This window comes from Ornithodoros turicata, chromosome 9 (assembly GCF_037126465.1).
Source record: "Ornithodoros turicata isolate Travis chromosome 9, ASM3712646v1, whole genome shotgun sequence".
NCBI classification, from domain to species: Eukaryota; Metazoa; Arthropoda; class Arachnida; order Ixodida; family Argasidae; genus Ornithodoros; species Ornithodoros turicata.
In genome coordinates this window covers 22,966,558-22,990,530 of record NC_088209.1, presented here as the reverse complement: position 1 = coordinate 22,990,530, position 23,973 = coordinate 22,966,558, and the positions used below count along the sequence as shown (strand labels likewise).

Here is a 23,973-nt window from a genome sequence, read left to right as displayed (position 1 = left end):
CGAAGCAAAGGCAATGGAAGGCAAGGATGCCTCCTTCAATTCCGTCGTCTAGTGTCAAAGTGCAGAGCCGTGAGTTGCAATGATCCAACTTTCGCTTCGAAAAACCAAATGGGGAATAAAGCTAACACTGATCACTTTCGCAAGCTCTAGACACCAGGTTTTTTCTGCGACCTCGAGTGAGAAGCCCCGAATCTACGTTGGATCAGCACTTCTGAACAAAACTCCTGAGAAGGAAGATCAGGTTTGAGGCCATTACACATTATCGGAGTACGGATAAGGGAACGCACAAGGGAAGGCCGACGGACAAAGTTGTGAAACTGAACACGGTATCAAGACCAACAGAAAAAGAAAAAGTAATTGAAGTACTGAGTAGAAAATTCTGGAAAGAATGTTGGCCATAGTGTACAAATACCGAGTTAATGTATTTAAAATGCAGTAATGTGAGTCGTACGGTTCTCAAGGCAACCAAGGAGTGTGCGAATAGCTCATTAACGACGATGATACTGAGAAAACTCTGCGCACGCGTTTCGAAGGAGGCTAATTACTCCGAGTTACGCGCACACTTTCTCGCCTGCTGGTGGTGACACCGCCATTAGTCTCGATGCTGTTGTGTCCTGTTGGTACACGTATAGCTTTATATTTAATGCGAGTGACTCAGGGGCGGTGTCTGAGTTGGCCCGTGCAATCAAGCGAGTAGTCCTGCCCGCTGTTCGTCTTTCGTATACTGTAAACGTATTTGTGTTCGCCACGTATTACTTTTCGCGAATTTCGCAGTTTCAATAAAATCGCGAAAAATCAAATTGTATTCGCGAATGAAGTGACACGACACCTTTCAAGGATTGATTCAGACGAAAATCCTTGCCCATCGCAAAATCAAATACTCGCAAGTACCTTTAAAAAAATGACATCTTTCTTTTATTCCGCGTTAGCACAAGGAAGCAACAGTGTCTATGTGCGGCGGAGAGGACAGCAGGGAGGGTGAGATTGGGAGGGGGGCTATGCGTCCTGGGCCGACTTCAGGGGGGGGAACTGTGCCGACATCCACTTGGAAAGTCTGCCGGGAAAACCCAGGGAAAACATCTGATAACACAGCCTGTGCTTTATTTTAATGAGACTGAAGCCTTTTAGTAAGCCTTAAGTAATGAAGCCTTTTAATAAAGGCTTATTTTATTTTAGTGATGATGACGTTGTGCTGGACGCAAAATACGCTATAAAGAGGGTAAATTTATTCATGATGATGATGATGATGATGATAATGGATAGAAGAAAAAAATGGAGAGGTGAGTCACGACTAAATTGGACTGGCTACCCCAGTGCACCTATGTAGAGCAAACAAAAAAAAAAGGGGGGAAATGGAGGTAAGAAAGTTAATCCATTTTGGGAATAGATCCGTCGCCCCAGCCATTCGTCCCTTTCAGGACTAAATATACGCCGGTTTAGTATACGAAGTTTAGGGACTGGTTGCAGTGCCAGGGAGTAAATTTCACAGCAAGGGAACTAAAATGTTGGAGGGGGGAGGGGGGCTAGAAGCTGTAGATTTTTGTTGAAAGCCTTTAATGTATTTTGAAATCTTCTTTCTTCATTGTTATCGTGGTAGTTACGAAAATTTCAGCCACGGCAAACACAACCTGGCGATCACCACACGCGACTGTGGTGTCATCACGTGGTGTCATCACTGTAAGGCTATGGACGGACCTACACCGTGGTTTAAAATCCCCCCCGCAGTCCGTTTGGTCCGCTATCTACAGGTTACTTATCTATCAATCTCAAGACAATGGTATTAGTATTTTGGCACATCGACAACCCGCGTGTCGCTGACTCTTGTGCTTTCACTAGAATGCAATCTAGGGTATAGCCGCCGCAAGTCGTGCATGTACCGCTGCATGCGACGCCGTGAACAATTGATATAGTGCGGTGCGGAGAATGGTTACGCCCATTGTGAATCATGGACTTGATCGATCCTGCGGTACCCGATACCCCGTGAGAGAGGCGGTGTAGCGTAAAAGTGGCGACACGCGCGACTCTTCGGTGTGAGAGCTCAAGCGATCACTGTCGCGTGCCCCTGCAGGATGTCGTGCCCCGGCTATTGTGTGCGGTATGCATTCTTGTTGATACACGGCGCGACAACGAGAATGAACGGCGGAATGGAATGCACGATTCCATTCCACGCACGCCGTCCCTGTGTGGAACGTTTCTGCATCTCCGTTCTCCAAATATACGGGCCTGTATATTTTGCATACTCTGTACTGTCAGACCCCTAGGAGAAAAATCTTCTTGCTCGAACTGAGTCAAATGTGTCGAATGTGAAGAAGAAGAAGAAGAAGAAAAAAAAAGGTGCGATATGGAAGCGTCGACTGCGAATTTTTTTCCCCTCGGAGAATCGTACATCGTTGATTGAACTTTTTTAATTTTTTTTCCATAGTTTGACTTACTTAATACACACCTGCTGCATAAGTAAAAAATCTTGCAATGCAAAAAACAAAACAAAAAAACACCTCTTTCTTTGTTTCTTTCTTTCTTGCTTTCCTGTCTTATTTTTTATTATTATTTTATATATAGAATCATGGTAGAACACTGCACAGTCAACGCGCAAACATGCGATCTTCTTCTTTCACTTCTATACAAGGGGATTGGCCAAGGGCTAAGCTATAGGTAATTCGAGTAGATCTACGCGTTAAAAATTAAAAAAAAACGGTTTTCGTGTGTTTCTGACGTGCTGTTTAGTGTTGTGTCATAAACAATCGTAATAGGGTGCGCATCAGAGAGCACGAGCGAATAAACGTGGCTGAAAATATGTTATCTCCTCTCACGCCGCCTATCTAATATATGTATCTTAAAGGCAAACGTCCGCACTGTTTCCTGTGAAGTCCGCCCAGGACGCAGGATCCCCGGCGAGAAACATGCCGCCGCATGGGCAGCCAGACCGTTGGGCCACAACACGTCACCCAGTGCTCTGAGGTGATCAACCAGCTAACGTCACCTATCGGATCCTCCAAAACATTACGTAAAGTATATGTTGTGTAGAAACCTTCGCAACTACTTACCTGCATGGCCGCCTACGCGCACAAATTATCTTCAAAATAAAATAACAAAAACTCGTAAGTGGCCGAACGGCCCGGTTGGATAATTTACCGTGGAATGGACCCTGCTACTAACAGCACTGTAGAGAAGTCCGTCGAATAAAAAACACTAGTAACAACCGTATGGCCAGAATTTTCCCGGAACCTTCCTCCCCCTCTCCCCGCAAAGTTTGTTATACGAAACAGTCTGATAGGAATACATGACGGAGGAGCAGGGAACAGCCGGTCCGCGAAAAACGATAGCCAACAGGCATCATGTCACCCCCCCCCCCCCCCCCCCCACTTCCTCTGCGGAATTCGGGCACCCTAATTGACATGAAAACCCAGCACGAATCCTTACCGCAAGGGGTACCTTACGCAGGGCAAACATATTTCCCATCATTCCCTGATGGCGCACAACGTGTTGTAAGTCGTGTGTTGGTGCAAAACGAGCACATCAACTGCATCATACTGTTTTCGAATGGTATGATGTGGTAAACAAGTCACGGTTTCTGAAACTCTTTAGTAACTAGAGAGTTTTAGTTGTAGCGTACGCAACCGGCTCGCGTATACGGAAATAGCGTGCTCACACAGCGCCCGCGCTATGCGCAAAGTCAGGTTACGTGCATGCAGAGTGGACACCCGCTTTTTTCTTAGGACAAGCAAAGAAGCTGCGTACGCAGTACCACCGTGGCAATACTAAAGCCAGTAAATTCGTTAAACGACGCGTTGCACTAATAAGAAGTCTATCGATAACGGCATTGCGAACCGATATTTTGCACACTTTGCCTGTCGTGTGCACTAACAGCTGATACACCTGCGCACGGCGGCGCCTCTTTCTCGTAACTCTATTCTGCCAATCGAGTACACACCCCATTGCTTGCCTGCATAGCGAAGTATTACCCATCCATTAGTCCCTTGAAGCGTTCCAGGCACACACATTAGCCGTTGCAACTCACGCTCCTTCAAAACACCTCCGCACAATGGCGTAGCCAGGGGAGGGGGGTTCGGTGCCCCCCCTCCCTTTCCAGCCCGAAATCGTACCTTTGGTAGTGCATTTTGGAGAGGGAAAACGAGGGTGAAATCTTCCTCCCCCACGAAAAGTTCACGTAGAACCCCTCCTGAAATATTTTTCTGTCTATACGTTTCTGGTGGCGCATCACCCTTTTCGAGGGAAACTCGACGCAGCCGTTGCTCTGCCTCTTGTCGAATCCTGTCCCATACTTCACAGTCGCCCGCTGAAGCACCCTTAATGGTCCAGACGGCGCTGTATCTGACCGCCGGTCGTCGCAAATAACGTACGTGTACTTCGCGGTTTCCCACGACAGAAGCATCATGGCTTCTGCTTGGGATGCGCGTCGTGGAATGGCGGCAGCCTCTCTGCCTTTGTCTCGGCTACTGTGAAGGTGACAGCCCCAGCATTTTTCGTTTATTGTTGTCGAGGTCTTCCTGGATAGCCGTGGCTGAAGAAGAGTAAAATGTGATTGATTAGACTGCTTGGCATGCAGGAGACAGCATCAAGAAAATGTGATTTTCCACTGTTCGTGTGGCCAGTTTTTGATAATTGGGTAATTCTTGGGTTTGATAATAAAACTAGAAACGTACAACGCGGGACAAGACAACAATGACCACCAGTTCCCGTGGCATAGTGGTTAGGATGATCGCTTTCCACGCCGATACTGGGAGGTGACACGGGTGCGTATCCTGTCACCGGCTGTGCTGTCTGAGGTTTTCCCTGGGTTTTCCGAAGACTTTCCGGACGAATGTCGGCACAGTTCCCCCTGAAGTCGGCCCAGGGCGGGTACTAACACCCCCTCCCTCCCCGATCTCCCGCTCCTTTCCCTGCTGTCCTCTCGCCATCTGTCCGCGTCTGTACGCCGCTCACAACCACAGTTGCTTCGCGGCGCTAACACAATTAAAAAAAACAATGACCATCAGCGACACCATGGTTGAGGTCCATTTTTGCACACCCGAATGTTTTTTTAACGTGCTTGTATACATCACAGTAACATACATACATCATTACGTGTAACATCACAGTACCATTAGCATTATTGTATACAATACCGCCATGTTTGTCTGGTGTCCTCGGCTATGTTCGAACCCGGAACTTCGAGCTTAGTAGGGCATGCTTTTCATCATTTCGTTGCGGCCTTCTGGTGCATCGAGCGTAATTCATCATTTTGCGTGTGAACCAAACTTTTTTTTTCTTTTTCTTGCAACCTTCATAAGAGTACCGTGTGAGCCACAAACGCGTAGGCTCCATGTAATGGTTCACAAAATGAGTCTTTCTGCAAGCGCAGTTATCTGCATTACCTGCTCGGGCTTCATATGCTATGCGAACGGCCGTGTAACCCTTTCCTGTGTAAGCCGCTAAAGGCTTCCGCCAGTACAGTCGTCGACCTGGCCTTTGCTGGGCGGTCTTTTCCTTTTCTCGCTGTATTTTGCCTTCCTGACGTAAAATTTTAGCCGAAGTTCGTTCACCTATGACTTTCGAGTGGTGACCGATAAAGACGGCGTTGGCTCGTTCGCTGCCTGACTTGTGTCATGATCGAAGCTTGCGTGCGTCCTCCTATTTCCACCCTCGTGACGGTGCGCGTGCAGTATTCGAGCGAAACAAAAGAAGGGAAAGATTGCAACACGTGCACCCGAACAATGGAACTTCTTTCATGCCTGCAACACTTAGTGAATTATTTGTTTTGTTATTTTGGCTAATTATCTTGGTAGGTAATCTCGGGGAGGAGGCAGTATAGTCGTGTTCAACTTAAGAAAGGAAAGGAAATCAAGTCCGTCAGCTCTCAAAATATTACTGCGCCGCAGATAGGATGGCTGGACACAGAGAGGTCACGCTCGCTCCTTCGCCAGATAACATAATTCATCATACTCACTCCGCTTCCGTATTGGCTATCAAGATTGGTCACATGATGGCGAGCCCTTTCACCACCGCCACCACGCTGCGTGGTGGCGCTGCAGTATTTCTCCTGGCGCGCCATTGCGCCTCGTTATCTGTTATCTCCAACGGCGTATGTAGTTGACAGACTAGATTTCCTTTCCTTCTCATGTTGAACATGACTATAGTTTATCCAGAACCGAAAGCTCGGGGGGGGGGGGGGGGGTGAAAAAAAAATTGGGGGTGCAGTTACATTGTAACAGCAGTACACAGGAAAATTTTAAAAGTTTTTTGGGGGTTGCAAAACATTTGGGGGGTTCTGGGTGAACTACTGGGAAGACGTCCTTTAAGATTTTTTGGGGCGGCTTGGGGGTTAAGGCGGTTAGAACGTTTGGGGGCGGTTGGGAAAATTCCGAAGAATATCCGTTTGATGTAATCGCCTTTTTGCGTCGGCATTGATAGGGGCTAATGTTGTGGCCTCTGGACTTGGCGCAAAGTGATTTTATAGCCCCATCCGTCAACGGCCTGCTCCGTGACATGCTCGATAGGGATTTTTCTAGTTTGTTGCGCGGGGTATGTTTATCAGAGAACAGAGACTTTTACGCTCCCAGTTCAGTGGCCGATGGCCTTTGCCTTATCTCGATCGAGATAAGCGTGCAGTTAAACGTGACAAGTTTATGGAAGCTGCGGAAATGAACACATATATCCCCGAATTCCTCGCGTTGCGACGTCTCTAGCCGGCTTGACGGCCAGCTGTACATTTTTCAGATTATCCTCTAGCCCAATTTTTTTTAAATCCCATGTTAGCGCCGCGAAGCAATTGGGGCTATGAGCGGCGTACAGGCGGGGACAGGTGGAGAGAGGACAGCAGGGACTGGGGGTTAGTATGCGTCCTGGGCCGACTTCAGGGGGAACTGTGCCGACATTCGTCTGGAAAGTCTTCGGAAAACACAGGGAAAACCTCAGACAACACAGCCGGTGACAGGACTCGAACCCGTGTCACCTCCCAGTCTCTGCGAGGAAAGCAATCATCTTAACCACTATGCCACGGGAGCTGGTCGCCTAGTCCATTGTGCTAGTCTGAAGACGCTGCATTAATTCATCGGATGCGACTCGACGTGGCTCTTACAGCTCAGTGGCGTTACTGCCCGAGACAAGTTGACTCTCCCAGATGCCGCCACTGCAGTGATCTGGAAGATCTATATAGAGCACATCCTCCTCCATTGCCCGCACTACCAACCTTCCCGAATCACACTTTCACTGTCTTTAAATCAGCTGGACTCTCGTCCTCCCCCATGTCAAAGTTTGGTCTGTGATGGTCAAATCCAACCTACCAACGCTCTGCCCTAAAAGCACTTCTAAAGTTTTTGGGAACCGTATAGGGCTTCTGTCCTCACTACACTCTAGAAACAGGTGGTGGTGGTAGTGCTGGTGCTGAAAGAGCTCGCCGACCTCTGTTACTACAGTGCATTCTTTCCGAGAATGTACAGCCGTCGGAAATGACGGGCATATGTGAATGGAAATTGCGCAGGCTTTTCGCCCTAAAGTGCCACTGCGGACCGAATTTCGTGTCTTCAGAACTCCACCGAACTGAAGTCTCACATTGTGTTCTCCCAAAATATTGTTTCTCTAAGCGGAGGTATCATTTCAACTTTTGAGAAGTATGACATCATGAGGTGCCCAATCTACCAACGCGTCTGGCAACATTGCTCCTCGGAGGTCGATGTGCGTCTCTTCGGCTTCGCCACACCTGCTGGCAGTCTTCCAGCCCTTTCTTGGGTAACCTTAAATCCATAAGCAACACCTAACTCTAGTCTTCTACTGGGCCTCCCGGCAATGTAACGTAATGTAATAATAATAATAAAGAACAACAATTGGAGCTTCTAACGTGGAGACCGGGAGCGGAGATCGGGAAGGTGCGCGGCGCTGTCGCTTGGAGACGGACGCCAGAGGTCTCGGTGACGTCACCTGTTCTTGGGGAATACGAAACTATGGAGTTTTGCGGATTGTTTCGAAAATTCGTAGAAGCACATAATAGACGACATTTATATTTTGCGCGCTGAGCCTTCGAAAGAGGCACTTATCTTCAACGCCGTCGTTACTCCGTTGCTCGAGGTGGCCGTAGGACGCGCCCCCCATCGGCCCGGGACAATTGCTCATCCGTGAAGCGCCGCAATTACTTGGGCCACTCCTCTCTTACCTTACGCGGCCTTCACGCGCTGCAGGGAACTAACCTCTATCCGGTGTCTTCCAAGGTAAATGGTTAGTTTTCACGCATCCCACGATTGAGTAAGTGAAGAGGAAAAAACAGGCAAATAGCAGCAACATAAAATATGTAGGTGACCAAGGGGGTGGACATTCAGTCGTTCGGTGCTCCGAGGTGGGCAGCCGTGCAGTGGACATCGTCGAGGAGCAGGAAATTCAACGACCCGGTGAACGAAGTGCCGCGAACAACGAGGTGCCAGTCTATAGGCAAACAGATCCGGTCGTCTCCCCTTCCTAAGGATGCAGGATGCCGTAACCTCGTGTCCTGCTGCATGTCGCCACGCAGGTATAGCTGACACACATTCCGTGTAAATCTGCTGCTATAGTTACCGTGCCGTATTACCGCACATGCCTATAAACTAGCACTGAAAGACCCGGACATAAAGAAGGGATGACAGGACCAGGTGCTAAGTACCTGGACTTTCTCGTACCAAGTCCCAGCACTTGCTCCTGTCTTCTGTTACCAACTGGTCCGGTTTGTTGCAGTAATGCAGGAACGAATCTTCCGAGAAAAACTGCAACGTATAACGCGCACTGGCACTTCGGAATATGGGCAACGTGCGCGTTATACGCCGAAAAATACGTTATGTTCCCTGCGAAATCTCTCCCCAGGATACACGATTCCCCTCCTCTCCGTGCAACATGCGGCCACACCGGCAGGCAGATCGCGCGGCAATAAGACGTCACCAACCAACGACAGACACTGGCAGGAAAGCGCGTGTAGGCATCTATGCGTCCCATCTGAACGGAGCCAACCTCCGAGGATGCCGTTGTCCTGCCTAGAGTGACCCTAGTCCTGCCAAGGTCTTCCGCTGCACCGTCAATGATGCGTCCGAACGGAACACGTCGTTTGCATAAGGAAGGTTCCTTCACCCTTTTATTGCGAAAGGAAGTCCGTTTACAAATGACAGTCACGAAGAAAAGCGGAAAACAGTCGTTGAATGGAAGCTTGGGCGGCACTCAGTTGCGCCCTCGTGAACTTTCTTTTCTTTCTTACTCATTCGTAGGGCACAGCAGCTTTTCTTCCTTGCTTGGTGATGCACCCCAAAGTGTGCACTGCCAGGAAAGCAATAAATGGCGCATAAAGTACAAAAAGTTATCACCGTGTAATTAAATGTATCGTTACCTTTATAACAGCAACAAAAACGGAACGGGATCCACAATAAAACGCTTTCCTCCTCCCTCACTTTCTCAAGAAGTGCGACAATGCAGAGAAGTTTCGGATTGGTCCCCTCAAACGACCTTCCGCTATGATTGGACGAAACGCGTTTGCGGAGACCAATGAGAGAGCGATCCGCATTTGTCGGCCTTCTTGAGGGAGAAAGGGAAAGCTTAAATGGGCGGTTCTTTCGCATTACGAACGATGCAACGGATGAATCCCGTTCCTTTTCCAATACTGTCAAAGTAGCGGCATTTTTCAGTTCGCGATTATAAATTTTTGCACTTTAGTGCCGCTTGCAGCGACGACGCCAAGTTGCAGTCATCTTCAGGAGTCGTTGATTTCCTCCACACATAAATAAATAGATTTTTTATTTATTTAAATATAAATACAACATACTTCGCTTACATATGTATTTAAATGCTTGTCATAAATACATTCAGTCCAATATAAGTCCAATATAGACTGCATAACTATTAATATATGACCATTAGGCAGATCGTTACGCAGTAACAGAGCTCCTTCATCATGCTGCTTATTTTAATGATTAAATAATTTAATTAGACGATTCTGTTATTCATGCATCTCCTGTTTGATTAGTTCATGTTAGTTCGTGAAAGAAACGAGTCTCACCATGGGAGCTGAAGAACAATATGCGCATCCAGAAAGTCATCTAGACATCAGTCCTGGTGTCTTTCTGAGGTGTCAGAGCCATAGGCTCATACTTGGTACTGAGTGCGGTATTGGTAGAAAGGAGTAACGCTGATACCATTCCATTGCTGCACACAAGCGCAGCATTTGATTTAATTTATTTCCATCATAATTGATGGGGTCTGTCGAGGCCAAAAGCAGAAACTGCTTGAAGATTTGATGTATTTTACATATATTTACGAAGTATTCATGGGAATGAATACTTAAAAACAGTATTGCAATGCAAATCTAAATACATTTTCCTAGTCTGTATTTCAATATAAGATATAACTACATGTATTTACATTTTAAGTACTGTTTTAAATACAGTATTTAAATACTGCCCAACCCTGCCCCTTATGTTTGTTGCATTCACCAGTTGCGCATACTGTTCGAGGTTTTGGCTGTCAACGCAAGAAAGTTCCGTATCTATATGTTGCGTCCTGCGCGTACCAGTCAATAGGCATTGTGTCGCCGTACTTTAAAAGTCGATTGTTACAGATCTGCCCAAAAAAAAGGGGGCTACCTGGAGGGATACTGGGACGATCACACAGAATCTTCTATGGCGTTTCCATTGTGTCTGGAAAGCGGCATTCATCATGGTTCAACTTCTTTCGTTTCAAGGGCAGTTTGAGTCGTGATGTGCTAATCTATGCAGATCGCCTTGCCTTCCTTTATTGCACTGCTAAACGTCCCTATTTTCATTTCGGACGACCGCTTGCAGAAGAAGGTAGTAAGAAGAGAGGTAGTAGGTAGCGGTGCAACGTATCCAAAAGCAGTGCACTGCATGGAGACGAGAAGACTATAGACATTGTCAGCAGTTGCCCTGATGACTATGGTGCTCTCGTCTTGTTGAACAACAGCTTTATGGCGATTGTAATTAGAGTAGAGAGTTGCTGGACTACCTAGACTTCACCATGGACCAAATAATTTTGTCACAATGGAGAGGGCGAGAGCCTAGCCATAGCCTCCTATATACTTTAATCCTACAGTACATAGGAGGCTACGGCCTAGCTGACTTAGTCCCGAAAGATTGGTTGTGGGGGCAATGGAGAAGGGTGTACGTATTTCAGATTTTCCAAGTCCTTGGAGTGACGGCATCCCCAATGCCGAGGGCTCCATTCCCAATTTATGGCTGTTTTACAACCATTGCCTGCATGAACCGTATTGTTACGGTGCATTGAAAGGAGTTTAAGGCTTATTATTTGACCTCAGTAGTCAGGCCATACGACTGTGCTCCGAAAATTAATACAGGGGGAAGATGTTTTCATCGAAAATGAGACGCTTTTCGTCAATAAGATCTGATTTTCCTGTGCACCTACGGGTTCGTGTTGCAGACTATTTGACTGCCTTCTCTTTCTGTGCACCGGAAAGTATTCACGGCTGACATCACGTAGCTTGGCTGAGCTTGGATTGGACAGCGTCTTTCGTCGTATAGTTTTCGTAACGTGCATCCGATCTACTAGAACTTGATATATTGAGGATGCTATACCGGCTATACCCGTGTTCCGCCTAAGAACGGCATGAAATGCAGTCCGTCAATCTCAACGGAGTTACTCCGCCGGAGGAATGGGAAATGACGCAAAACAACGCCACTAGTTGTCTCGTGTAGCACTCCTCCTATGGTTTTATTTTACTCCATTATTTGATTGAATGCCTTTCCTTATGACGTCGACAGGATAGAGTTAAACCCCTAGAAGACCGTTTCCAAAAGGGTGTGGAACCTCCGCACGTTTGTGACGAAACGGGGTCAATCGCTCACCGCCGGTCGCTCAGGAACAAAGCGTCTGCAACTCGCATTCGAAATTGCGTCCGCGTATATACCTGCAACAGGTCACATTCAAGAACCACGCCCCACGCGGTTTACAGTGGGCTTCCTGCTTCGAACCTTCCCCTGCTTACTTTGACACATATACGAATACGACTCGTTATACAACACGTTTGCGTTCACGCCTTACCATCGACTCCTACTAGGTTTCTAATACGAGGAATTCCGCGCGCACACAATGCAGGTTGGGCAACCGCGCGCGAGACCTGTTACAACAAAGCGACAGCAACACAGGGCAGCCGTGTTTGCAGTGAGAGATAAGTCTGCGGGAGGAATCTCCTGGACGATTCATAGCGGAAACAACGAAACAGTGGTCAGAACATGCATTTGTCAGATACGACGATTGCGGCGGTTGCTGAGCTCGTGTCTCTTTCCTTGGGCTGCGAGGTTTTGATGGCTCGCTCGTGGGCGGAGGCCTTTGGAATGCGGTCCTACAGGTTTTCAGCCGACAAATATTAGCGCGCAAATTGCCCGCGCGCAATTGGGGATTTTTTTTTTTCTTTTAGCTCCATCCTTGTTGTGCTTACCTCTGGCTCGAACCTTGGGGCTCTGAGGAGGCAGCGCATGACCGCTGGGCGATGGGAACTTCTCTGAAACAAACTTATTGAAACGAAACCAGCCGTAGTTGAAGCTTCCTCTGCAGTCGATGTTGCGGAAGACAATCAGAGGTTTGAGCTACATTTTCATGTAGTGGGGGATGACACCCGTATCTGCTGTTTTTTTTCTCCTATTTTGGAGGTATTTTGGGGGTGTTGCAGGATGTTTAGGGTATTAGATGGTATGGGAGATGGTAATGGGAAAGTCCCTGGGGACAGCCCAGCCCCTCAGTTGGCGGCGTACGGTCCGAAGTCCCTCACCCCTCTTAGTTCACGCTCCTGGTTTTCCCAGGTCAAAGCCCGTTTCGCGCTTCGTCCAATTAGTACCTCATCTTTAACTTCATCTATCTCCACCAGTTCTCCTATTTGGTGGTGGTGCTGGTAGTTAGCGCAAGCCGTTGAAAATCACCTTGGGGCGGCGATGGGGTAGAGACAACAGCACGATTTTCTCAAACGAAAACTATCAAAAGTTAAAATCACGTTCTGTCGCAGCGTCCAGGTAAGTTGAACTGTGCTTCCAGGCGCTCTCGACGCCATGGGTGTTTGCAGAATTTTTTCCGAGGGGGTGGAAAGTGCTTCCAGCGGGTGGGGGTGGGCAAGCATTCAACCCCCTCCACTACCACATATCTTTTTCTGGAGGCGGTCTGCGCGGGTGTTCAGAGGTTCCTATTATGGCACCTGAGAATAATCATTACGACCTATGACTAAAGAGCGCACTATTTTCAGACGCGACCTTGGATCTCCAGGTGGGGGGGTCACGCCCCCCCCCCCCTTGCCCCCCTCTCGGTACGCCCATGCTCGACGCATGTTGAGAGACCTACGATTATTGACCATGGCTACGTCGTTCATGGTCACCGTTGAAAGCCGTTATTTCAATGTAAGGGCGGATATGTGGCCCCCGTCCTTTTGACTGAGGCCCTGATATGTTGACGGAAGCGCGACATCAGTCAGAGAGAGAGAGAGAAAAAGAAAACATAGAAAGAGGAAGGAAAATGCCGAACGGGTACGGAGCATCACCCGCATTCAGGGTGTCGAACCGAACAATTTTTGGGTTCGGTTCAGGAATTTTGGTTCGGCTCAGTTCCGGAGCGCAGAAATAATGGTTCGAACAGTTTTATTCTGGTTCACAACGCTTCAGCGCACTGCAGAAAGAGTTGTGCCAACATTCTCTGGTAACACGCTGGAGATATACAGGACAGGACGCGAGCTTTCCCACGAACACATTACGTCAACAACGTTTGGACATCGATCATTTATTTATTTAAGATACACATGTTGGGTTGATGACAACGCAAGCTGAAGTAGTAAGAAAATGTTAATGAAAGAATAGTACACGTTTTGTTAGTATAGTACATACTTTTTGTGGTGTCCAGATAACCGCAGGCCAGCGGCAGGCGAATCAAGGTCGCAAAGAAACGAAAATAAATTGTATACTTCAAGGTTAGAAACACGACTCACAGCTGTGGTCTGACCCAAATACAAAGACACAATGCGCATGACCAAGAGGATTACGAGCATCATGTACCACACGCGCATGTAGATGGAATTTTAAATAACATCCGTTTTAGCCCTCTACAAGGATGTCCTTCATACCTTTCATGTCATCCTTGTCCTGCGTCTTACGAAATAAATTAAAATAAATAAATAAATAATAATAATAATAATAATAACGCTGAACTGTTTGCCGAACCGGTTCGGAACAGCACTTTTCATTAGTTCAGGTTGTTTCAAAATGGCAAAAATATATTGTGGCTCGGCCCGGTTCCGGTTCGGGAAAATAGCGGTTCAGTTCTGGTTCTCGGTTCGGTTCACCCTGCCCGCATTTGCCGACGTATGTTTTTTCCGAAAATCCGGAAACCTAAACTTACGTGGTGCTATTTCTTCTCTCCACAGTGCTCTTAGCATTGACGCTACGGCTGCCAGAACCTGCCTCCGGCCAGTCCCAATCCGAAGGCTATTTCGATGGGACATCCTACGCCATCCTCAACGGGTCCATCTCCTTCACATCCCCAGTCACCCTGGCCTTCAGGACGTGCAGACACGGCGTCCTGCTGTTCCAGTCAGACTCTTCGGGGGACTCCGTTGCCTTTTCCGTTCTCCCAAGCGGTGTATTTGAGCTACGGTGGAGCATAAGGTCACGCGAAGACTCCGTGCACATCGGAGCCAATCACAGAGACAATCGTTGGCACAGTGTGGCGCTCTTTCGGCGTCTTGGGGCCTTGCAGCTCCGTGTGGACCGCAAAACTGTTCTTGTGGCGAGCAGGACGTTCAGGTCGTACCTTCTAAATGTGACCTTGCCTTCAGATAGGGTGTGGGTGGGGTCGAACTTTACGGGATGCATCCAGGAAGGTGCGTCCGTAGTTCTCAGTGGTGCTGATGTGCAATCTTCTGGAGTGCGGTGGGGTAGCTGTCTTTTACCGGACCTCGGACATTGTGGTAAGTTATAAAGGCTAAATACGGCGGTGCTGGTGATGGTGGTGTGAATACATGCGAGCTGGTGAAGAGTTTCACGCTTCAAAGAAAGTGGAGAACAGTCGCCAGCAGGGCAGCCGGAGTGGCAACTTCGTCCTTGGGGGATGCTGGGCTCCGCAAGGGGGTGTATTTACATGCTTTTGACAAAATATCGCGCAATCACACACCATTTTTAGGGGGTATCCTCCATGTTTTTTCGGGGGTGTTAGGGGGTGTAGGGGTGGGTGGGTTCTGGATTAATCACTGGTTCAGCTGCCGTGATGGACCTGACTTCCGGCAGAGCCTCCATCCGCATCCAATTTACCATTCATTTGCTGGTGACAGATTTTTGTACGGTGTGCATATTTCTTTGTACCAATATCCCTGAAGTTTTCATATTTTCGCCGCTAATAGCTTCCTAAATAGCATATGGCAGCGTATGACAACCGAAACTAAACTTCGCGTGACATACCCCATGGCGACGGTCTCGTCTCCAGCTAGTGCCCTCTAGGGCAGTGACATCGGTGCACAAAAGTGAGTGATAAATAAGTGAAAGGGGATAAGTGAATATTTTTTATCGGGTGTCTGTTGGGTGACTCCATTGGGCGCGATGTCGGTGGACGAAAGCGAGGAGGAACGCGCGCGCCAAAAAGAGATGTCGCGGACGAAATGCCATGGGTATCCCGAACGATGGAAGATATGTTCTGAAGAGATTTGTTAGAATCTTAGAGCTCAGGAGGGCGCTCAAAGCGGTAACTGGGGAAGGGAGTGTGGGAAATCTAATGTGTCACCTAGCGTTTTTTCTTTAGGGGGGGGGGGGGGGGGGGAGGGGCAAAGTGTGCACCCCCAACCCCCCTCTTTTCCAGGAGAGGTACTCTGCGGACTGTGTGGCTGTTCAGTGGCATCTGAGAATAATCATTACGACCTATGTCTAAAGAGCACACTACTTCGACAAGTGACCTTGGAGCTTCGGTGGGCTTGGGGGGGGGGGGGGGCACCCATTACTCCCTCTCGGTACACCCATGATTTCAGCACCAGCTTTCTTGTGCAAATCCTGTAGACACTAGTTGTATGAAATAAGTGGCACACAGATTGCTGTTCACAAATTAAGCATTCTTTTTTTTTATTATTTATTTATTAGGATGCTTTGTGCTACGGGGTTCGTGAAGCCAATTCTGAATCATATTTGGCGTTCTTCCAAACAAGAAAAAGAAAGATAACCACGCTACTGCAGCCGTTTGTTTGCGAACATTATGTTTATTACTATTTCAGATGGCTATGACAGTGACCCCTGTTTCAGCCATGTCTGCCAGCATTCTGGAGTTTGTACTCTTGTTGGTGGAAAACCAAAGTGCCTTTGCATGTCCAGATACAATGGGGAGTACTGCCAACATGACACGGGTAAGAGCAGTACTTCATGCAAATGTTTTCTCTGACATGTCCCGCCGAAGAACAGGAGCTTTGTGTGAGGAATTCAGCAAATTGCAGTGTATGTCAAGGAATACCATGTTCTGCTCAACATTACTGTTCACAGTTGAACGTTTGCTGACTATGCTGTTCTTAGCAAGAGCTCTGTAAATTGTATGAACAGTATGGAAACATAGTGCATGGAGCATCATGGTGTTGTGACAGTTTTTTGCACACTAAAAGACATATCCAAGCGGCTACTGGTACATGCATACCAAATAACTAGACGATATCTTCTAGAAAATCACAGCCCTTTTTTATACAGTTCAGCTATCCGCAGCTATTCAAGAGATACCGTAGCATTTCATAGAAACACTGATGTCAATCTGTAAATCTAGCATTATGTGAATCTGTATGAAATATTTTTGTATCATTTTAAAGTAAATATACAATTGAATGGTTTGAAGCATGGAATTGTACGGAGGAAAAATTACTTTTATTAAATGAGCTTTTATTAGCTAGGCAGCAGTTAGTCTGTGCAGGAAGGAGCACAGGTTTCCTGTGCACACGCCACTGATGCAACATGTGCTGCTCCACCACAAGCGGTTGCTTCGTTTTTATTACCAATAATGTTTTCTCCTCACAAACGTAGGGACAGCCCTCAAGCTGGCCATATTCACATGCCAGATTTTTGTGTGCTAACTCACCTGTCGTCAGTTAAATTATACTTTGTGAGTAACTGCATAACGGTGTAACGGTATCTTGAATACTTTTGTTACTGTTCTTACTTACTTTCTCATTCAACTACATCAATTTTATCTCAGCAGAGTGAGCCAGTATAGTTCTGGTCTCAGGATTACAGGAACAAACATGCTCCAAGAGTTAAAAACAAAGTCTGAGTATTTTTACCAGTTGTGTATCTTAGTTGCCAGCATTGTGCCTAATTAATTAGTTAGATTAGATTAATTAGTGAACTCTTAAGCAAAGGCATCAGCTGGAAAGCCGTCGAGTACCTTGAAAAACTGGACAGAGGTATTATACTTTTTTTTAAAAACTGGAACAGTACAGAACAGTACATGTACATATTACAGTACTGGAACAGTACATGTGTCACTTGTTGTCACACTAAGACAAAAAGGGAAAGGAAAGAAAACATAACATTTGTTTCCTCATACTTAGCAAGCATGCATCTTGCCTGCGTGAAACATAGGAAGAAGACATCATTTCTTACGTAGGGACTGATTATGAAAGTGTTGGTTTAGACTTCTGTGTGGTGTTAGAATCTGTTGACATGTCTCAAAAAGGTCTGCTGAGGCAGCAAAAATTTGCCAAACTTAAAAAAGAGTCGAAATTTCTGCCTATCACCAGCAGTGCCTCACGACTTCCTGTCGGACCTTCAATTTCTCTGTCTGCGCAGGTTCATTATGCAACAGACCTGATCATCCACAGTGTCAGAATGGTGGCACTTGTCAAGAAGACCACTTGGGAAACTCTACGAGTTGCTCTTGTCTACCAAAGTACATGGGGCCCTTATGTGAGACCTTCTTCGAAAACATCCACTGTGATCCCAATCCTTGCCAGAACGGAGGGTCCTGTGTTTCAAATCACCAGACGCGGAGCTACTCATGCAATTGCCCCAGTGGTATGAAAACGTCCAGATTCCACTGAATTTTTATTTATTTCTTTATTGGGATGGTTACTGCGATTGCGTGTGCACAAACCCAATATATCGTTGATTTGGTTTTCCTGTTTTCTGTAGGGTTTGCTGGATTACGCTGTGAGCTGAACATCAACGAGTGTCAGTCATCGCCGTGCAAGAATAATGGGAGCTGTACCGACGAAGTCGACGGATATTCGTGCGATTGTCATGGCACAGGTGAGTTCTGTTTGCGTAACGAAAATACGAGGCATTCATAGGATAGCCTGATGTGCCGTTTTAGCCAGGACGGTCCCGTTTTGGAGGGTCGATCCCGCCATCCCATCTTTTTTGGCTTACTGAAGCCACATACCCAGTTTTCACAGATGGCAAATAGTTTCGGAATCAGCATAAAGTGAAGAAAGTGAAACTGCAACGATGTGTACTTCTCATACGTATAGTATTTACTAAATAAATGCATAATGAAAATATTTTCTTCCATGGAATACAATTCATCTATTTGACCGTTGTTGCATCCATGAGTACCTTGTGAGTTGGGTGTATGGAAACATTTTTGTGTTGCCAAATTTAGTACATAACATGTATGTTTAGCATATAATAGCACATAACACGTTTAATTGTAGAACATAGCCTCGGCAACGTTCTGTCATTGTTCAGAAGTGGAGCAAAAAATGTAAAAAATGCCCCCCACCCTGCTCTTCCTGTTTTCTACCTTCAGATATATGGACACCCTAGGTGTTCAACATGGGTATATACAGGGTGTAGTCTGTGCCCAGTAAACCAAATATGTCCAAAGGATATCCTGCGGATATACTGTATCTGATGTTCCAATGTCTCAGGGATATCTGGAAACGTCCCGTTTACATACGTGGGATATCCTGGGGATCATGGTTTCTTCCTCATTTTGCGATCCTGAGGAAGTCCCAAAAATATCCATTCTCGATTTTTGGGTCTGAATAGGACCTCCAGTGTTCCTCCGGCGGACCTCTAGTTTTTTATGTTGAAAGCAATCTTCCATGCCAATGTATGTAACCTCATGCATTTTGTCCATTCTCTTGGCAGGTTACACTGGCCACAACTGCGAGACTAACATAAATGAATGTGCACAGCAGAATCCTTGCTTTGGCGCCAGTGTTTGCTTCGATCGATACGGTGGCTACGAGTGCATTTGCGAGCAAGGCTACGAAGGCATCAACTGCGACCAGAAGATAAACGAGTGTGTATCCCAGCCGTGTATGAATGGGGGTACCTGCGTCGAAGGCCTCGGTCAACATATCTGCCGTTGCCCCGTGGGATTCTCCGGTGCAAATTGCGAAGTGAATATAGATGACTGTGAAGGGGTGGCTTGCCCAAGGAATTCCGAGTGCGTCGACAGCGTAAACCAGCACCGCTGTATCTGCAGCCCGGGCTACATTGGTAAGCTTTCTACATCAACATCATCAACTATACTCAGACTCATCCATCATTACAAAGTCAGGTTTTTGGAAGGTCTGTGATGGCCCGTTCTTCTTGAATGTCAGCTGGGTAGACCTCGGAAGGGGCCTGGCCTGGCCATCCCTGGGAAAGTTCTGGGGGTGCTCAGGCCCCCAAGCCTATACGCTGTCGACACCTATGCATGGGAGTGTGGTATTTACAATGCAGCTGAACTGCACTCTAGCGAGTTAAGAGAACGGAAAAGAACCGTTAACAGAACTGTACCTGGTCACTTTTGTAAACTGCAGTGTCAGTGTAGGTGCAACGTATGCCACCGTAGTGTGGCAGATGACTGTATGATCTCGAAGTCATATATTGCAAAACATTGTAAGACAGTCACATTATTGTTCATTTAAAACATCATTACAGTGCCAAGGGGTGACCCTAGCTATGTGAAACATAATTATCGGAGCAACCTAGTCGCAAGCTGGAAATGCAAGCAATCAACTTGTATACATTTTCTGTTCTCTTTCACAAAGCTCTCATTCCTTACAGGGAGCCCACCACAGTGTCTTCGAGCAACAAACTGTGCACTGAACCCGTGCAAAAACGGTGCAAAGTGTGAACAGAACCTAAATGAAGGGTACACCTGTGTGTGTATGCAAGGGTTCTCAGGTGATCACTGTGAGAACAACGTAGACGAGTGTGCTTCCAGCCCATGCTTGAATGGTGCAACGTGAGTACCTATCTGCATACATACATACATGCAGGTCATTTTCCTAGTTTTCCTCCCCCGTTATTGTCAATAAGGACACGTTCTTAATGTCCTGCCTCTAGGTGTACAGACGAAAGAGGGCACTATCTGTGCCACTGCCTACCAGGGTACTCTGGTGTCCACTGTGAGGTTGATGACAATGAATGTGCTTCCGGTCCTTGCCTGCATGGAGCAAATTGCACAGACTTGGTATGTTAACTTCGAAAATAAAACATTTGTCATGGTTATAGATGGTCCAGGTTACACAGAGATATGCACAGGGTGTCCTAATTAACCTGCACCAAGATTTTAAAAGGAAACTGAGCACTCTGAAGGCTGGTTCACATTATTGCGTTTACGGCTCCATACAGCGTCTTACGTGTACCTTTGTTCCATCTGGAAGGATGTTTCGTTGCAATGATTCGCTGTCAGCGGACGTAAAACGGAAGTGCAACCGTAAACACAGCAGTGTGAATCAGCCTTAACTCTGAGCACTTGAATGAAACCAACTGGATGTTGCTTCTAGTCGTATATCCTAGTTGCCAGTATGTTTAAATTATGAAAAATTATTTAATTAGTTCGAATTAATGAGCTAACTTATAAAAAGTTGGCTTTACGGCCTTGTGTGACTTTTTGTTCTTCTCGGTTGCAAAAGAAAGCCCCCAGAATAAAAAAAAAAAGTATAAACACCTCTATCCGGTTTTTCTCTCACGGCACTCTACAATTTTCCAGCTGACGCATCAGCTTAAAAGTTCGCTAATTAATATGATCTAATTAATTAATTAATTAGGCACAATGAAGAGAAATGCTGGCAACTAAGATACACGATTGGTAACAATACTCACTCTTTGTTTTTAAGTCTTGGTGCATGTTTGTTGGGACACCATGTGACAGTTGTGTTTGTAAAATCGTGCTAGTATGCTTAAAGACTTAGAAGGATTAAATGTCGAGACTGTAGTTGAAGAACACGAAAACGAAAAAACACTGAAGACGATCGTAGATTTATTATGGTACAAGCTTCATCCGGGGATGAAGCTGATGAAACTGATCAGGTGATGAAGGACGGACTCTGTCCGAAAGCTTGTACCATAATAAATCTACAATCGTCTTCAGTGTTTCTTTCTTTTTTTTTTTTTGTCTTTGTGTTCTAGTATGCTTAAAAAAATTTTGCTCTGCAGGTGAGCGACTACCTATGCACATGTCCAATGGGTTGGGATGGAAAGAGATGCGAGAAAAATGTGGACGATTGTGTCCTGCAGCCGTGTTACCATGGCCACTGTGTGGATGGCGTTGGCCGCTTCACTTGTGATTGCACTCCTGGATACACAGGTACAGTGAAGTGATGTCCTCGCCTGCACATAAATATTCGCCTTCGCAAAGCCGTTATCCACGAAGATATTATTAGAAGAAAACGCCTTTTATACATGGAAATGGAGTTAGAATTGGAGGTGGCAAAAGTAGCCCCTATGCATTGTTTTAGCATTTTAGAGCTGTTTGAACTCCAAGCTACCTCTGAGATGGCCAAGTCGCAGTAACATGCTCGTAAGGGGGCAAACATTGCCCCCATTTGCCCCCGACTTCCCCGAGTGTCCGTAATGGCAGAATTTCATCGGGTTTCGCATTTTTACCGTAATTTGCGCTTCTTACATAGGACGTCTTTGCGAGAGCAACATCGACGACTGTGACCCAAACCCATGTTTGAACGGCGGAAGGTGCGTGGATGGGCTCCGCGATTATCACTGCGAGTGTGGCAGTCTCTTCATGGGACACAACTGCGAAGAACAGTTCGATGCCTGCCACTCTGGCCCTTGCCAGAATGGGGCCACATGCAGCTCTTTGAAGCCATCAGCCAACTTTACATGCAGCTGCCCACCTGGTTTTACCGGTGCCACCTGCGAGACAAACATCAATGAGTGCGACGGCGTGACGTGTGCTCCAAAGTTTACTTGTGTGGACCTCATCAATGGCTACGAGTGCAGGTAGGTGCATTTAGGAATGTACGTGGTCTGTGGAATTTTTTAAATGAGCTCGCAGAGTGCCAAAATATGCAGCAACGAGGAGGTTTAAAGAAGCGTGGGAGACACTGCTCTGCTTTATTCATTGAGCAGTCTATCTGGAGATAACGTGCAGAATATTTTTGCGATACGGTGTCCTGTCGCTGCACAACTCAATTTAAAAGACAAACACACAAAAATGCTATGAGTGGTGCGGTGTGATTGCAGAGGCCTGGCATGATCTCCTGGCGTGACATGGTCAGGAGTCTGTGACATAGTATCGCATAAAAGAGAGTAATAATGAGGTATGCTCGGTGTTCGTTTTCTTCTAATCTGTAGGCATCTACATTTTTTAAATAAAAAGAAATTATTTATTATTATTATACATTGTGTCCTGCATTCGAGAGCTGAAAACACCCAATAGGACTAAAGCTAGAGAAATGAACACTTGCATACAAATCGGGATATCAAGTTATAAATGGGCTGACTTCTCTTCCAAATATAGGTGTCCACCTGGATTTACTGGCTCTGACTGCAGCACCGAAGTAAATGAATGTGCAAGCAATCCCTGCATGAATGGCACTTGTCTGGATGACCCAAGTGGCTATCGCTGTGTCTGCCACCCTGGGTACACGGGGGAACGTTGTGACAGAGATGTGGATGAATGTGAAAATGAAGTGTGCAAATTTGGAAGCCTCTGTCAGAACACAGTTGGATCGTACCAGTGCTTTTGCCGCCCAGGGTACACGGGAACAAACTGCCATATAGAGGTGAGCAACGTGTATGATAACCATATGATAACCGTACAATAACCGTACGATAACCGTACAATAACCGTACAATAACCGTACGACAACGGTACGACAACGGTACGACAACGGTACGACAACGGTACGACAACGGTACGACAACGGTACGACAACGGTACGACAACGGTACGACAACCGTACGACAACCGTACGACAACCGTACGACAACCGTACGACAACCGTATGACAACTGTAACACAGGCTGCACCATGTGCATGTTTTTGTACAACAACTTTATTTTAATGATGATGATGATGATTGGGGAGTTCCATTGCCAGGTGTGATAGTCTGCCCGATTGCCGGCGGTAATGTGGTGAAATGGAATAATGAGGGCAGTGAGGACTGACTGCGTCCAAAAAGCTGAGAAGTGCTTTTAGGGCAGAGCATTGGTGGGGTGGATTTGGCCATGGACCAAGCAATTTTGACATAGTGAGAGGGCGAGAGTCCTGCTCATATTTTTGTAAATGCATGCTTCGTCTTTCATCTTTCCGTTTGCACACTCAATTCGCTGTACTTATTAATTTAATTTCATTTGTTTGGGCTCATTTAAATAATACCTTTGTTAAATTGATCTTGACAAAATAGTGCCTCTATTGCAGGCCCACCTTTTAATGTGGTACTGACGATATACTTTTCTTTCTCCCTAAGGTAAATGAGTGCCTGTCTCAGCCATGCCAAAATGGTGGAACATGCAAGGAGGGTGTCAATCACTACCACTGCCTGTGTACACCAGGTTATACTGGTGTGAATTGCGAAGAAGATATTGATGAGTGTGCATCTCAGCCTTGCATGAATGGTGCAACATGTGTGGATGCTGTGAACCAGTACAAGTGCATCTGTCAACCTGGCTACACTGGAGTGCAATGTGAAACAGACATTGATGAATGTGAATCTGTGCCGTGTCTCAACTCTGGTGCTTGCATAGACCTGGTCAATGGGTACGTGGAACAAATAGAGATTGCAACTAGGGATAGGAACTTTAGTAGTCATATCATGTTAAT

At 46.5% G+C, this 23,973-nt stretch overlaps 1 protein-coding gene across 1 annotated transcript in view; it reads left to right on the top strand.

Moving 5' to 3' along the window:
* The window catches only part of LOC135368378 (protein crumbs-like), a 48,409-nt gene that overhangs the window by 12,788 nt on the left and 11,648 nt on the right, over positions 1–23,973 (top strand). Inside the window, exons 2-12 of the mRNA XM_064601595.1 lie at positions 14,381–14,923; positions 16,211–16,339; positions 17,763–17,987; positions 18,105–18,221; positions 19,065–19,418; positions 19,971–20,151; positions 20,253–20,379; positions 21,348–21,498; positions 21,821–22,148; positions 22,669–22,933; positions 23,621–23,910. Of these exons, the coding sequence (XP_064457665.1) occupies positions 14,381–14,923; positions 16,211–16,339; positions 17,763–17,987; positions 18,105–18,221; positions 19,065–19,418; positions 19,971–20,151; positions 20,253–20,379; positions 21,348–21,498; positions 21,821–22,148; positions 22,669–22,933; positions 23,621–23,910 (2,710 nt within the window). The remainder of the gene's footprint in view (positions 1–14,380; positions 14,924–16,210; positions 16,340–17,762; positions 17,988–18,104; positions 18,222–19,064; positions 19,419–19,970; positions 20,152–20,252; positions 20,380–21,347; positions 21,499–21,820; positions 22,149–22,668; positions 22,934–23,620; positions 23,911–23,973) is intronic.